General features: G+C 38.3%; 1 protein-coding gene across 1 annotated transcript in view; it reads right to left on the reverse strand.

The window, feature by feature from the left end:
* Window positions 1-17,084, reverse strand: part of LOC124594870 (diacylglycerol kinase eta) — a 563,158-nt gene that overhangs the window by 289,157 nt on the left and 256,917 nt on the right. Inside the window, exon 6 of the mRNA XM_047133339.1 lies at window positions 8,442-8,572. Coding sequence (XP_046989295.1) covers window positions 8,442-8,572 — 131 coding nt within the window. The remainder of the gene's footprint in view (window positions 1-8,441; window positions 8,573-17,084) is intronic.

Genomic DNA, 17,084 nt, shown 5'->3' on the forward strand with positions numbered 1-17,084 from the left:
CCGCTACTGCCGATTTGTCGATATGTCCCAAGCGACAGTTTCTTTTGTGCTCCGTCAACCGTGTATTGATGCTTCTTTTGGTAGTTCCTATGTAAACCCTGCCGCAACTACACGGAATTTTATATACCCCTGGGGTGGCTAGGGGGTGACGAGCATCTTTTGTTGATCTTAGGCATTCACTAATTTTCTTAGTAGGTCTAAAAATGGTCTCTACCTGAAACTTGGCTAGTACTTTTCCAATGCGATGTTCCTTTGAGACCAATAGTCAGCGCAATTGGAGCTCCTACCCAAGAACTAGCCAGACACCTTGTCTCTTTGTTACAACCTCACATAGGCAAAACTGAGAGTCATATTAAAAACTCTCTACACTTCATTGAGAAATTGAGGGAAATTACTGTCGGTCCTAATGACATACTTGTCAGTTTTGATATAGTGTCTTTGTTCACGATGGTTCCAGTTGATGAAGCTCTCTCCCATATAGCCAATATGTTCCCTACTGATATAGTAGCCTTGTTCCAACACTGTCTATCCTCAACCTATTTTCAGTATAATGGTGAATTTTATGAACAGATCGATGGGGTAGCCATGGGAAGTCCCCTAAGTCCCGCAATTGCGAATTTATTCATGGAATATTTTGAACATCAAGCATTGCAGTCGGCCAAAAAAAGCCCCTCGAAGTGGTATCGGTATGTGGATGATACCTTTGTAATATGGAATCATGAGGAAGAAGACTTGAATGATTTTCTGGTACACTTAAATAGCATCAACCCAAAGATTAAATTTACTATGGAGAAGGAGAAGAATGGACAACTTAACTTCTTGGATGTATCAGTTATCAAACGGGCGGATGGGACCTTAGGCCATAAGGTCTACAGGAAAGGTACACATACCGATCGCTACCTCCATAAGAACTCAAACCACCACCCTAGGCAAAAGAGGGGGGTTATAAAAACACTAGTGGATAGGGCCAATAATATTTGTGAACCAGGCTACTTACAAGAAGAACTAAATCATTTACGAATGGCCTTTGCGAAAAATGGTTATACAAAAAACGAGATTAATCGAGCACTTCACCCAAATAGAAAAATGCCTAAAAATAGGAGACAGCAACGACCATCAGCTGGAAAAGTATTTCTTCCGTTCATCCATAATATCACGGATCGCATTGGAAAAGTACTAGCCAAGTTTCAGGTAGAGACCATTTTTAGACCTACTAAGAAAATTAGTGAATGCCTAAGATCAACAAAAGATGCTCGTCACCCCCTAGCCACCCCAGGGGTATATAAAATTCCGTGTAGTTGCGGCAGGGTTTACATAGGAACTACCAAAAGAAGCATCAATACACGGTTGACGGAGCACAAAAGAAACTGTCGCTTGGGACATATCGACAAATCGGCAGTAGCGGAACATGTTTTTAAGGATGGAGATCACGACATAAAATTTGATGAAACAAGCGTGCTAGCGAGGACGTCGCACTATTATACACGTATGTATAGAGAGGCAATTGAAATCCACAAACATCAATACAATTTTAATCGTAAAGAAGAAGGATTAAAATTGGATAAGATATGGCGGTCGACGTTGCATCAATCACGTGACAATCGATTGCCTGCAATCGAGAGAACAGACGATAGCCAGAGATAGCTGCACATCGACGCCATGTGACGTGTGGTGGCGCCCCCTACGATCTCTATATAAGCGGCGGCCCCAGCTCCTAGCAGCCAGTCGTCGACTCACCTCGGAAGATGTTCTCCGTAGTTGAGAACGAAACGTCAGGGAGAAGAAGTTCTACAGATCGACCACGGCAACTTAGCCCGGAAGAGTTTACTGATAAAGACGCCGGCCGTGAAAGCCTACATGGAATGATTCGACGCCTCTACGGGGAGGAAATGTCAACTAGGGTACGACGACTGGAGAACCTACGCAAGAAGAAAGGTCAACAACTTTGCTCACTCACTTTTCTGCTACGCTGCCGTGATACCGGTATAGTTCCCAAGTTTTTAAAAGTGAGAAGAATGTTTCATTCGCCACAAGCTAACCGTATTTATTCTCGTATGGAACTGGCATTACTACGTGAGCGGATACATCAGACACGACGAGGACTGGCGGTATGTGATGGCCAACTGCTAAATCTTCATTTACTTATTAGCAATACTATGCAGTTTTGTCATTGGAACAAAGTGGACAGTTTAACATTTAGATCTATGGAGATTAGTGCAGAAGTGTCTTCCAATAGGCAGAAGGACAAGTTTGATCGTCTACAAGAGGGTCGACAGGACACAGCGATTCCAAACAATTCCCAAACGGTTATTAATTTATCGGAAAAAGAATTGTCTAAGGAAGAACTTTCTGTTCTGTCTAAAGGAGGGAATTTTGCAATAACTCCATCCAAGATTCCTGTGGAGGACATTATTGCTAATATAGAGGCAGGAATTCGTCAGTTACCATCATATTCTGCTGATGAAATTAGAATGGAAACCTCCAGGATATTACGCAAAGCTAAGCCACCCAGCAGCAATCTGTCTCAAGGGGAAAGGAAGGCATTGCGGGAGATCAATGCAGACAAGAATGTTATTATAGTTGCCGCTGACAAGGGAAATGTTACTGTTTTAATGAATACTGAGGATTATCACAAGAAGATCAGTGATCTCCTGGAACCCAGCACATACAAGAAGTTGAAAAAGGATCCCACAACGAATGTGCTGAATGCCACCAAGCGTCTGATAAAACAGTCTTCAATTCCTACAGAAGTCAAAAAGTATCTTTGTGACACGGAGGCTTATCCTCCGAGATTATATGGATTACCAAAGATACATAAACCTGATGTTCCTTTGAGACCAATAGTCAGCGCAATTGGAGCTCCTACCCAAGAACTAGCCAGACACCTTGCCTCTTTGTTACAACCTCACATAGGCAAAACTGAGAGTCATATTAAAAACTCTCTACACTTCATTGAGAAATTGAGGGAAATTACTGTCGGTCCTAATGACATACTTGTCAGTTTTGATATAGTGTCTTTGTTCACGATGGTTCCAGTTGATGAAGCTCTCTCCCATATAGCCAATATGTTCCCTACTGATATAGTAGCCTTGTTCCAACACTGTCTATCCTCAACCTATTTTCAGTATAATGGTGAATTTTATGAACAGATCGATGGGGTAGCCATGGGAAGTCCCCTAAGTCCCGCAATTGCGAATTTATTCATGGAATATTTTGAACATCAAGCATTGCAGTCGGCCAAAAAAAGCCCCTCGAAGTGGTATCGGTATGTGGATGATACCTTTGTAATATGGAATCATGAGGAAGAAGACTTGAATGATTTTCTGGTACACTTAAATAGCATCAACCCAAAGATTAAATTTACTATGGAGAAGGAGAAGAATGGACAACTTAACTTCTTGGATGTATCAGTTATCAAACGGGCGGATGGGACCTTAGGCCATAAGGTCTACAGGAAAGGTACACATACCGATCGCTACCTCCATAAGAACTCAAACCACCACCCTAGGCAAAAGAGGGGGGTTATAAAAACACTAGTGGATAGGGCCAATAATATTTGTGAACCAGGCTACTTACAAGAAGAACTAAATCATTTACGAATGGCCTTTGCGAAAAATGGTTATACAAAAAACGAGATTAATCGAGCACTTCACCCAAATAGAAAAATGCCTAAAAATAGGAGACAGCAACGACCATCAGCTGGAAAAGTATTTCTTCCGTTCATCCATAATATCACGGATCGCATTGGAAAAGTACTAGCCAAGTTTCAGGTAGAGACCATTTTTAGACCTACTAAGAAAATTAGTGAATGCCTAAGATCAACAAAAGATGTTCGTCACCCCCTAGCCACCCCAGGGGTATATAAAATTCTGTGTAGTTGCGGCAGGGTTTACATAGGAACTACCAAAAGAAGCATCAATACACAGTTGACAGAGCACAAAAGAAACTGTCGCTTGGGACATATCGACAAATCGGCAGTAGCGGAACATGTTTTTAAGGATGGAGATCACGACATAAAATTTGATGAAACAAGCGTGCTAGCGAGGACGTCGCACTATTATACACGTATGTATAGAGAGGCAATTGAAATCCACAAACATCAATACAATTTTAATCGTAAAGAAGAAGGATTAAAATTGGATAAGATATGGCGGTCGATGTTGCATCAATCACGTGACAATCGATTGCCTGCAATCGAGAGAACAGACGATAGCCAGAGATAGCTGCACATCGACGCCATGTGACGTGTGGTGGCGCCCCCTACGATCTCTATATAAGCGGCGGCCCCAGCTCCTAGCAGCCAGTCGTCGACTCACCTCGGAAGATGTTCTCCGTAGTTGAGAACGAAACGTCAGGGAGAAGAAGTTCTACAGATCGACCACGGCAACTTAGCCCGGAAGAGTTTACTGATAAACCCTGTTATCCGTCTGTCTGTTTGTCCATCTGACTGTTAAGAACTCTTTCTCAGAAAAGGATACACATATCAAGTTGAAATTTATGTCAAATACTAAGGCCTATGGTTCCTTGACGATGTATGCAATTTAAGTGGCTTTGTCAGTGCAATCAAAAGATATAGCAATTTATGACACATAATTTGATTCCTGCAAACTCACTCATCAAAATCTATAGGGTCCTACCTGTTTACCTAAAATCATGAAATTTGAAAAGGAGTAAGGTTTCACAGTACAAGTAATGGAAAAAAATCTGAAAACAGTTAATTTGTAATTATATAACATGAAAAAAGTATTTTCTGTCATGTTATCTGACTTTCTGTCTGTCTGTCTATCTATCTATCAGGACCCCTTTTTCTCAGGAACAGGTAGACTTATGAAAGTGAAATTTATATCACATACTAAGATCCAAGGTCTCTTGCAGTGTACAACATTTAAGCTACCAAGTAAGTGCAATCAAAAGACAGAGGCATTAATGTCACATATTTTGATTCTTGCCCTGTATAGATATCAATAACAGGGAAAAGTTGTCAAGATTCTCGATTCCCAGGGTGGATGAACTATCTACACACATAATTAAGCTTGTACAGAATCATCAGTGTGTGAGGAGTTGTTACCTTTACTCCAAAATTACACGCTTTCATTTCTTATTTTTTTCTTCTTGGGTAACGTCACATCAGAAACACATTATTGTTAGCATTAACAGCTGCACTACAGTGTCTTCACATCAGGAGTATCATACTACTTTATGAATTTTGCAATATTATTCTACACTACACGCCATGAGTGGTCGCCCAATCCCTTTGCTGCTTGTTATGAAAACCAAGGCATTACAGTCAAGGAAGTCAATAGTAGACAACTTTATCACACAAATGACTTGTATTTACACTCCTTGCAGTGGGCCAACAGTAATAAAAATGGTATCACATTTCCTTAGTTTCAAATTATGTTAACTGAATTCACTTACGACAATATTCTACTTTTATATGGCCGACAGAGGTGCTGTTGCCTCAGTTCATCTGAAAGCATTACACGATCCTATCATAATCAAGATTACAGGCATGGAGACTGTGACAAAAGCAAAAAAAGAATCAAATATATATTAGGCAGCATTAAACAAGATGAGAAAAGGAGATACTTCGGTTTCAAATTTGTAATTTCTACAAAGACGTCTTCAAACAGGTATTACCATCAAATGGTAGCCTATCAATTACTAATAATGTTTTTAAACATGTGGAAACACCATAAAAAAAGATAGCAGTCATTCCAATAACATGGATGTTCTGTAAACTATTATTATTATTATTGTTGTTGTTGTTCCAAACCTATATAAAATTGTAAAATCTGAAGAACATAATTAATTTCTCTCATAAATATTCACTTACCACATCTTTTACTACTCATATCTGAATGGGATGAGTGGTTCAGATCAGTAAGTTCAGCAACTCTCTTGTGAATGGCGCAAGGCCCTCTGCATAGAGCTCAACTCATTACTAACATTAGCTGTTAATTTCTTTGCAACTCAGTTGGTTAGCAAATTGTCACTAATTGGCTTTGCACATGGTGAAATAGAAGTTCACAATAGCAGTAGCTTGTCATTTGCTTCATTTAGCATAGTGCACCCACTTGCTGGCACACAATACAGAAAATTCCACACACTTTAAAGCATCTGTGGCACAAATTCTTGTGAGGAGTACATATTGCTTGAGAACTGACACTATCAAGTTTAGAAAGGAGTGTAAACAAAATTCTGGATTTTTATATATAATGGAACTGTGGACTTTTAATAATGCCTGAAAAAGTTAACTGAATTTCATAAAATACATAAAGTCTCCTACAAAGAAGTAGAACTTATATTCCTCATCACAAAGAAATTTTGGTTCCACTTATCATTTGCACTTGAATACTTCTAGTGAGAGCTTACTTGCAGGATTAATTACCAGAATAATCTCACCTAGTCAAAGCAGTAGCCATATTATATCTGGGTTTTTCAACGTTTTTTCCTTGGCATTTTAAGAGTATCTTCTCCTGAAAGACAGAGCTACAGAAAAAACATTTAGGAAAAATGTTCACATTACAGATTAAATAAAACAGAAACCCACTGATGATGGCACAGAGGTGCTGAAACATTTTTTGGAGCTTGGAAAAAATGGTGTTTTGCATAACTGGTGGAGCTTACATCCAACAATACAGTTACAGTTAAAAAAGATACTAGTAAAACAAAATACTCCAGCCTGCTCATGCTCATCGATCTTACAGAAAATTCATTTAATTGCTTCCCACAAAACATTATAAGCCCCATAAACAAAAAGACTGAGTTTTTAATGTACATACTGTAAAGTTAAAGAACTGATGGATCACCAGCAAATGTGTTGTGCTTATCAGAACATCACATGGAAATCTATGAAATGGAGCAGATACAGCTTGTTGGATGAAAGCTATATAAGCTAATATCATACTCTTGTAGTGGCAGTGATTTAGGAGGAGGGACTTCTTCTACAAAAAGTTGATTTTTAATCCCAGAGTCTTCAGTTTCAAGAATATTGTGCTCAACAGCTCTTTAAATGCTGTGCCACAACAGTGATCACTAAACACACAACCTAATAGTACTGACACACTACAGACAATCAGTAGTAAAAATCTAAAGCTGCCAAAAAAATAAAAAGCTAGAGACAGTTTAACGACACTATGGCAGACTAAATATGGGAATCATTGTTTATGGAGACTTTGATTTTCTGTCACTTAGTACTGACTAATGACACATAGAGTTGTTGATGCCCAGCTCTGAATTATTTCACACAGTGAAGGTCCTAAAGAGGAATGATCATGTGAAGCAATAGCTTATGGTTTATCTAGCCATGGTCATCAAATGTTAACAATAAAATATTCTGACTAACTGGGTTCAGATCAAAGAAGAAAAGTATTATTACACAGAGTCATTAACAGTGTCTCAAACATAGTGTTTAGGGAGAAATGATAGGAAAAGTATTGGCACAAGATTTATAATGAACACTGTGTAGATGGAATATTGAACTTTGTCTTAACTCAACACAGTGAAATATTCATTCTGGAAACAATACCCGAGGCTGTGGTTAAGCCATATCTCCACAGTGTCTTTTCTTCCACGAGTGTTAACCCAGAAAAGTAAACACAGAAAACTTTTTGTGAAGTTTGGAAGGAAAGAGGGACAGACTGTCTGAAGTAAAGCTGAGAGGGTGAATCTGAGTTCTGCATGGATGGCTGAGTCGATAACAGCACTGGAACTTCCTGGCAGATTAAAACTGTGTGATGGACTGAGATTCAAACTCAGGACCTTTACCTTCCATGGGCAAGTGCTCTACGAGCTAACCAAGCAAGACTCACAACCTGTTGTCACAGCTTTACTTCCACCAGTACCTCATCTCCTATCTTCCATACTTCACAGAAGCTCTCCTGCGAATCCTGCAGGAGCAACACTCCTTGAAGAAAGGGTATTGTGGAGAATGGCCCAGCCACAGCTCAGGGGATGTTTCCAGAAAGCATTTTTCACTCTACAGTGGAATATGTGCTGATGTGAAATTTTCTGGTAGATTAAAACATTGTGCCACACTGAGACTCAAACTCGGAATGGTTGCCTTTTGCAGGAAAATGCTCTACCAACTGTGCTACCCAAGCACAACTCATGACCTGTTGTCACAGCTTTACTTCCACCAATACCTCATCTCCTACCTTCACAGAAGTAATCCTGTGAACTTTGCACAACTAGCATTCCTGGAAGAAAGGATAGGGATAAGAGTGTAGACTGTGAAATCAAGGTTCCAGCATACATTTTAATCAATTAGAAAATTCCAAAACAACACAAACTTTACTGCGCAGTGGAAGATACATTCTGGAATGTTAACTATGTGTAGTAATGTCATGATTACACCTGTTTATCAACAGTATATCAGACCAATTTAAACATCCTCAAGATATTCTGCATGAGTAAATTCAATTAAAAGCTGTACTGACCAGCGTTATGTAAGGCAGTTGGTGGTACAACACTGAGGCGACTCGGTCCCAGTAGGCAGTGAACTGGTAGCAAAGGTCTGCAGGCCGTGTGGACAGTCGTATGACACCACAAGCAGCGCCAGTCTTGCAATCTGAAACAGTTCCATAGAATAAGTGCTGACAATGGAGTAAGGTAATAAATTCCTAACACCTAAAATGTTGGAAAAAGACAAGATTACTACTTACCATAAAGAAGACACGTCAAGTTGCAGACAGGCACAATTAAAAGACACTTACATATAGCTTGCGGCCACAGTCTTTGTCAGTAAAATAAACACACACGCACACACACACACACACACACACACACACACACACACACACACACACACGAGACAAGCACATCTCACGCACACACAACCCCGCCAACTCCAGCGTCTCGGGGCCATGAGTTCGCGTCGTGTGTGCATGAGGTGTGCTTGCTGGTGTGTGTGTGTGTGTGTGTGTGTGTGTGTGTGTGTGTGTGTTTTACTTATGAAGGCTGTAGCCAAAAGTTATATGTGAGAGACTTTTAACTGTGCTTGTCTGAATCTTGATGTCTCTTCTTTATGGTAAGTAGCAATCTGTCTTTTCCTGCATTGCTGATATTCCTATCTGGAGTTTCCATTCACTGATTTCTGTCATCTGTTAATCATATTGAAATTAACAGTGGCATCAGTATTTAGTGAGGTGGCAGACAGGAAAAACTGAATTGATAGAAATCTAAATACAATGACTGGTACTGAATGTTTCAAAGTGGTAACTGTTAACTGGTGGGAGCAAGAAGAAAGCATTCAATAACAACAGATGTCATTTTATTTCTATCGATTTGGCTAATCTGTACAGTCATCTCACCAAGAGTTTTCTTAGAGTGTACATGAGACTGCACACAGAAGAAGCTATAAGATTAATCTCTCTCTGACAGCACCAGAATTATAAATACATACAATCCTTATGAACATAAGTAGCTTTCAGAATCTGGACTTCCTTCATTTGATGGAAAGAGTTCTGGGAAAATCAAGAGATTTGAAATGGCAGAGAGAGCAGCTGGCAAGTTAAAAATATACACTGCAAAACTTGTTCTATGCCACAATCCTGCCAATGATTATCTAAAATCAATAAGCTATTTACCAGATGGACTTTCTATGTCAGTATGACAACAATCGCCAAGAAAGTGTAGATGCAGACAAAAATTTCTATTGGCAACAGAGAGTACTTTATCTATAGCACAAAGTCTGCTTCAGCACATGGATGTCTTGGATTTTATTTCCAGCATTAGTAGCTTGGAATTTCGTGGAGGATATTTTTCAGTAATAATGTTGGCCTCCTCCACACACACATCTCTTCCATTGTCGTCCAATTCTTTTTTGAGCTGAAATTTCACACTTCACACCAGGCATCCTTACTCAGACCCTGTATTTTCACCACACCTTTTTAGCCTCTCTTTACCTTCCACTATCGAATCTGCTCTGTTTTTCTGCTGACCTGCATTCTTCTACATTATTCATTTTACTCATACATGCACGTGCCCAAAGGCAAGTGCACACACACAGACACAACCTTTCATTTATTTTCGAAATTCATGAAAACTGTGGACCTAAGCTCAAAGAAAAACACACACAATATTATTTATAGTTTTCTTTTGTTCTTTCACTCACCTATTTATTATTCTGACCTTTTTTACAAATATAATTAAATTGTGATTTAAACCAGTTTAAGATCAGTTTTATCTACATTTTTCATACTCTTGCTTCCCAAACCTCAAACCTGTTGACGTCCTTACCAGATTTGGAAACCTCATATATTGCTGGTGTTTTGTTGTTGAGTTCTGTCTCATTCTGTGCTGCTGTACCTCCATTTAATAAATGAGTGACTTTCCTGTTAATACAATTCTAGAATCCCATTTTCTTTAAAACTTTCTTTTCATTTAACCATGTGAATAAACCCAGGTTCCAAAAGTTGGTTTATCTCTGTCTACCTGGCAAATATGCACACATTTACAGTCAAAAGTCAAATGCCTCACTAAATAAGCTTACAGACCTCTATGCACTATAAATTATTATTTGACAAAGTTTCAGATGTTTTATGTGCTATAAGAATTTTAATTATTTAATAGGTATCCAATCCACAAACAAATTATTCTGATATTTCTTTTTGTTTAGAGCACAATACAAGTTAATTCTCTGTTATTCTACAATGCCACAATGCTGGCTGTTGGACAAATTGTGAGTTACTAATTCATTCCATGTTGTCTTAGCTTTGACTTTAACTTTTCCATGAAGACATACTGGTATGTATGAATAAATGAAAATAAAATTGCTTTATCTTGTGTTAAATTTGTCTCCCTTAAAACAGTTTTGTGCTGTTGTGTGTTTAATGATGTGTAGATACTATGAAGATTACCTCTTTTGTCTATTTCAGGAGGGCGCCTAAAGGCATACCTAATTATGTTCATTACGCAGTTCTGAAGAGATAGTATCTTCAGTATTCATCTCCAGCAACAGTGGTACTGTAAACACTTTAACATGGTGTCCAGTACTCTGGAATAAATATTTTCCTTTCTTAGGTGGTGTGGTATCAGTTACAGGGATAGAAGGGTATCCAAAGCAGAGTGAAATAATGAGCATTGACGGAATGACACAAGAGGCCGAAAATTAGTGGATATTACCGTAATATGATGGCTTCAACTCTGTTGGGACACTTTCGAGGAGGTGTCTGAATGTCTATGGAGGAATGGCAGCCCATTCTTCCTCAAGAGCTGAAAACGAGAATGTAGTGACGCTGGGATCTGGACTGAAGTCATTGTTTTAACTTATGTCAAAAGTGTTACACTGGCTTCAGGTCAGGGCTCTGGGCAGGACAGCCCACTTCAGGAATGTTATTGTCCACAAAACACTACCTCACAGACGTTGCTTTATGACAGACTGTATTGTCACATTGATACAAACAAACTCCATCTCCGAACTGTTCCTCTTCTGTAGGCAGTACATAACACCGTAAAATGTGTTCATATCCTTCTGCATTTGGCATTTACTTTAGTGAATTAGTGGCTGAAAAACATCCCCTTACCTTTTAACACCTCTTCAATGCTTCACTGTTGTTACTACACATGAAGGCAAGTAACATTCTCCAAGCAGTCATCAAAACCCAAACCCTTTCATAAGACTGCCACAAAGTATAGCATGATTCACTGCTCATTTCCAGTCACCCACAGGCTTCTTTCCTAAAGTGCACTTAACACTGACCACAAAGATGTAGGCTTATGAAGAGTTGCTCAACCAATGTACCCTATTCTTTTTAGCTTTCTATATGCCATCACTGTGGTAGTTGGACTATGGGTAACACTCTGAAACTCACAAGTTATTCCTTCTTCTGACTTCATGCAATTTTTTACAACCGCCCTCGGCAATGCGTGACAGTTCCTGTCAGTCTGTATATGACATCAGTATTATCTTTGTTTAGCTGTGGTTGTTTCTTCATGTTTCCACTTCACTATTATTACACTAACAGTCAACTTGGATAGCTTTACAAGGGGTGAAATGTCCCTGATTGATTTGTTACTCATGTGATATCCAATGAAAAGTTCACATTTGAAGTTACTGAGCTCTCCTGCCTGGCACACTCTGCTGTTACTGCTTCTCTACTGACAACAGGATATCACAGTACTCCCCATCTTCTTTTACAGTGGTGGGTCCATCTCTCATAACACCTAGTGATCAATGCCACATTATATAGGAGTGCATGGATACTTTTGATCAGATAGTGTACATAGAAGAGTCAATGAGGGAAGCAAAGGACTATCTCAAAATGGGAGTTGTTTACTACAGGCAGAAAGTCAGCATTACACAATTTGCTGATGACATAATATTGGTCACCAAAAGTGTACAGATGTTGAATGAAATGGAATGTGTTCTAACAGATAGCTATAACATGCACATAAACAAAAATAAAATTAAGGGAACAGTATGTGCAGCTGTTGCGCATGATGGATTATTAAATGTCAAACTAGGGCAAGAAACTCTCAAAGAGTTAGACGATTTGTCTGTCTCAGAAGTAGGAACGATAAAGAAGGAAGATATAAGAAAGAGGCAGAAGTAAGGACTGCACAAGGCAAAATGGTTTTGCATGAAAAGAAGTATCTGCTAATAATCAGAAATATAAAACGTGAGGTCAGAAAACAGTCATAAAAAGCTATGTTAGGACCACAGCTCTGTATGGGTGGGAAACATGGAGAACTGAAAAGACAAAATTAAATGATTAGATGTCTTTGAAACATGATCTTACAGTTGACTATTGAGGTCAAGGTTCAAGACAGTGGGGTGTCTGAATTTTAACTCCACATCTGAATGTCAAAATATGTTGACAACGAAAAGTCCTTCACACAGTGTAAAGCTTTTCCAAACATTTTGTCATCATTTTTTAAATGTTTCCTGTCTTTTCTTAGTGACGATTAAAAGTGCACGTTAAGTGTCAAGTTGAAATGTGTTCGTAAAATGTCCAAAAATCCAGACTGACACATATACACTAATAAAATACTCAGAGCAAGTTGGCTACCATATTAGACATGCAATAAAGTGATTCCTAATTAAGTGTTGATTTGAAGTGAATAAGACACTCTTCAGCAGAAATTGTAGGGCATACAGCTATCTAAGTACCAGTGGTTCATTGTTAGTGAAAACAACATCATCTTGAAAATTAAATAATAGCTTAAATATGATGACACGTCAAGGTGCTCGTTGCACACGGTCCCACCCTAAGAACAAAAACATGGATGTTTCTTGCCGTATATGTGGTGAAAGAGTGATAAAAGGTTTCCGAATTTGTGTTGAAACCCAACTAAGGATTCATTCTTTCTGCATCCAGTGGCTCAATACAAAAAATTTGTTATGTTAGAGTGACAGTGAACAGTGCATGCACACAGCCAAGATGTTGTAAACTTGTGATTTAAATACTGAACAATTTGTCAAGGGAATGCTCATAAATGATATCTTCCAATTAAAAGAAGAACTACAACTATTAAGAACAAATACACATAGTAATAACAGAAGTGTGTGCATCGAACAAGAAAAAGAAAATGTAAACACTATTGAAGAAAAATTTAAAGCATTCAACAGGCCCGCAGAAACAATTGGTAGTAAGTGAATAGAATTTAACACAGACAATACATTGCCAACAGTTGTGACAGGAAAAAATTATAGTGTATTAGCTGAAGAAGAAACTGAGCCAAAGAATAAACTTTCCAAAAAGCAACCTAACCTCATCTGCAAAATATGCAAACATCGTTTCCTCAGCATACATGGCCAAGATAATGCCAGCAAATAATAAACAAGCAACGTTAAAAAAACAAGCTGTGATGCTTGGTGACAGCCACTCCAGGAGAAATGCTGAAACAAGAAATGATTACAGTACGTCACTTACGGCCACAGGAAAAACAAAACCAAAAACACCTTTGACAGAGACAATAAAAAACGGTAACTCGCTGAATGAGTTATCTAAGAATGATACAGTCATTATCATGGGTGGAAGCAATGATGTTTACCAGAATGAGGGCAAACATGCTACACAGTGCTTAAAAACTACACTACACGATCTCAAAGTGCCCAACATCATAATTACTAGCATGCAACACAGAGACGACCTGCAAGATAACTCAGTCATAAATTTGGAGCTTGAAAAAATAAATAGACAGTTTGAAACAATATGCAAGGCCTATCATAATGTGACATTCTTCGAACTTCCCATATCAAGAGAACTGTTTACGAAACATGGACAATGCTGTAACAAAACTGGGAAAGTTGCTCACTGGTAAACTGCTAGCAAAATTAATACAGAATATTGACCACATTACAAGAAAACCAACTGTTGTAGAACCAGTCTCTACAAAAACAGTACCTAGTAACTGTCTGAGAAAACCTGAAACATGTAATTCAGGAATTATTTGTGATGAAACTTCTGCAGCTATGAACAAACACAGAAAAGAGACACCGATAGGCAACAAAACTAAAATGTCAAAAAATAAAACCACAGCTACAGGGAAAAAGATGTCCACAGTCAGAAAACAAATAAACTGTAAAAGATAACTAGCAACAAGGAACCAGGATTTTTATGGCCTCACCAGAAAAAGAAGACTAAGCAGACACCAGTGGTGAAAATGAACAGGCAAAAAAGAAGGTAAGTGGTCAGTTACATATGCTTGAACTTGACAGAAGTGCAAAATTTATGCTCTTTCATCAGAATGTTCAATCTTTTCTGAATAAAATCAAGAAATTCGAAATACTCTTGTCAGCTGAGCTCAAGGAAGCTTCTGTTGTATGTTTAAGTGAACATTGGTTGAGTAGTGATATGTTAGCAGTCACAAAATTACCAGGATTAACATCATCCTCATCATTCTGTAGGACATCCTCTGCCCATGGTGGGACATGTATGTTTGTTAGAAGTAGCACCGAACATCACTGCTTAAAATCCTTAGAGATACTGTGAAAAGAAAAAGACTTTGAAATTTCAGTTACAGAAATAACATCACTAAAACAATAATAATTTACCTGTACAGCAGCCCAGATGGAGAGTCACAATTTTCCTACAGAAACTAGACAGTGCACTCAGAAAACTTAAAGCTAACAAGAAAAATCTAATAGTATGCAGTGACTTCAATATAAATTACCAGTAAAACTTAAATGTAAAACAAAATCTCACAACCATTCTTTCAATGTATGGTTTATAGGCCACTATAATCTCTCCTACTAGAATTACCAAAACTACCTGGACCACTATTGACTAAACATTCATAAATGCAGAAAAAAATGGCTTCCAGGCTGGAACCATAAAAACAGGATTTAGTGACCATAATGGACAGTGTATTTCTTTCCATACACTACCAATACCTAAACCCACAATGCCAGCAGAACTAGTCAAAGAAGAACGAAACCTAAGCAAACAGAAGATAGAAACCTTCAGACAACTGTTAGCTAAGGAAACGTGGAATGCAGTATATGAGCATGGAAGTACATGTGAAAAGTCCAACAGAGTTATGGAAATATTTAGCAAGTACTATGAAACTGCATTCTTCATAAAGAAACATAGACTGAGGTCTAATAATAGAAACAGATCTTGAGTAAAAACTGGAATAAGGATCTCAAGCACGAAAAAGAGAAAACTATAAAAAAAGGAAACAAAGAAGAAGTTGACAATTACAGGCCAATTGCCCTATTGCCTGGATTCTCAAAAATTCTAGAAAAAGTTTTCCACAAAAGACTTTCAGTCTTTATGGAAAAATATCAAACCCTATCCAAAGCACAACACAGGTTTAGAAAGAGCTGTTCAACCAACAGTACTATCTATGAATTCCTAAGTGAAATTTACAAGAAAGTGGACAGTGGTGATTATATCACTAGTGTATGCCTTGACTTGTCAAAAACATTCGATATTATAGATCATGAAGCACTCCTACAGAAATTAAATCAACTAGGCATCAGAGGCACACCTAATGACTGGATCAGGTCATACCTTTGCGGATGGAAATAAACAGTGGAAATACAACACACTGGTTTAACAGAATCACAAACCATACACAGATTACCAAGACATGAAATATGATGTTCCCAAGGATCAGTACTGGGACCAGTGCTGTTCCTCCCATATATACTCTTAAATGACCTACAAACAAACACACAGTGCCAAAATGCTTACCAGTTTGCTGATGACACAAATTTTGTCATTACTGCAAAATCAGAAAACCTACTACAAGAAAACAAGACAAAGACATTGGATAGCGTAGCAAAATGGTTCACATACAATAAGTCAGTCATAAATGAAGGACAAACTGTAGCAACCAACTTCCATAACGTCAAGGAAAAGGTTCCACAAACTGCAAATATCAGATTGTCAAATAAAGCTGTAAATATAGTTGACCTGGCAATGTATCTCGGGCTGTGGATCCAGGATGTCAGGTGGGGAACTCATATTGACAATCTCAGCAAAAACTTGAACACATTCTGCTGTGTGATGAGGATCCTTGAAAGCTGCTGTAGTAAAGACTGCCTAAAAAGTGAGTGCCATGCCTTAGGGGTAAGTCTTTCCGCTCCCGGGATTGGAATGACTCCTTACCCTCTCCCTTAAAACCCACTTCCTTTCGTCTTCCCCTCTCCTTCCCTCTTTCCTGATGAGGCAACAGTTTGTTGCGAAAGCTTGAATTTTGTGTGTATGTTAGTGTTTGTTTGTGTGTCTATCGACCTGCCAGCACTTTCGTTCGGTAAGTCACCTTATCTTTGTTTTTATATATAATTTTTCCCACGTGGAATGTTTCCTTCTATTATATATATATATAAAAAATTGTTATAACTCCATAAAGATTTACTGTAGACCTTACAGAAAATTAGCCTTTGCACTGATGAATTTCATTTTGAAAAGAAGACAAAAAGAAGGAAGATGTTAGAATAATACACATAGTGTATACAGTAACAGTGAGCCATGATTTTGAAGAGAGCTTGATATGATGCCCATCAAACTCAGTTATATGTATAATATTCCTCAATGTATTTTTATATCATTTATACTACTCTCTGGAATGTAGGAGTTCACAGTCTGAACACCAGTTGGGGCTACAATGTTTGTTACAAATTGAAGGTT

Source organism: Schistocerca americana, chromosome 2 (assembly GCF_021461395.2).
Source record: "Schistocerca americana isolate TAMUIC-IGC-003095 chromosome 2, iqSchAmer2.1, whole genome shotgun sequence".
Lineage (NCBI taxonomy): Eukaryota > Metazoa > Arthropoda > Insecta > Orthoptera > Acrididae > Schistocerca > Schistocerca americana.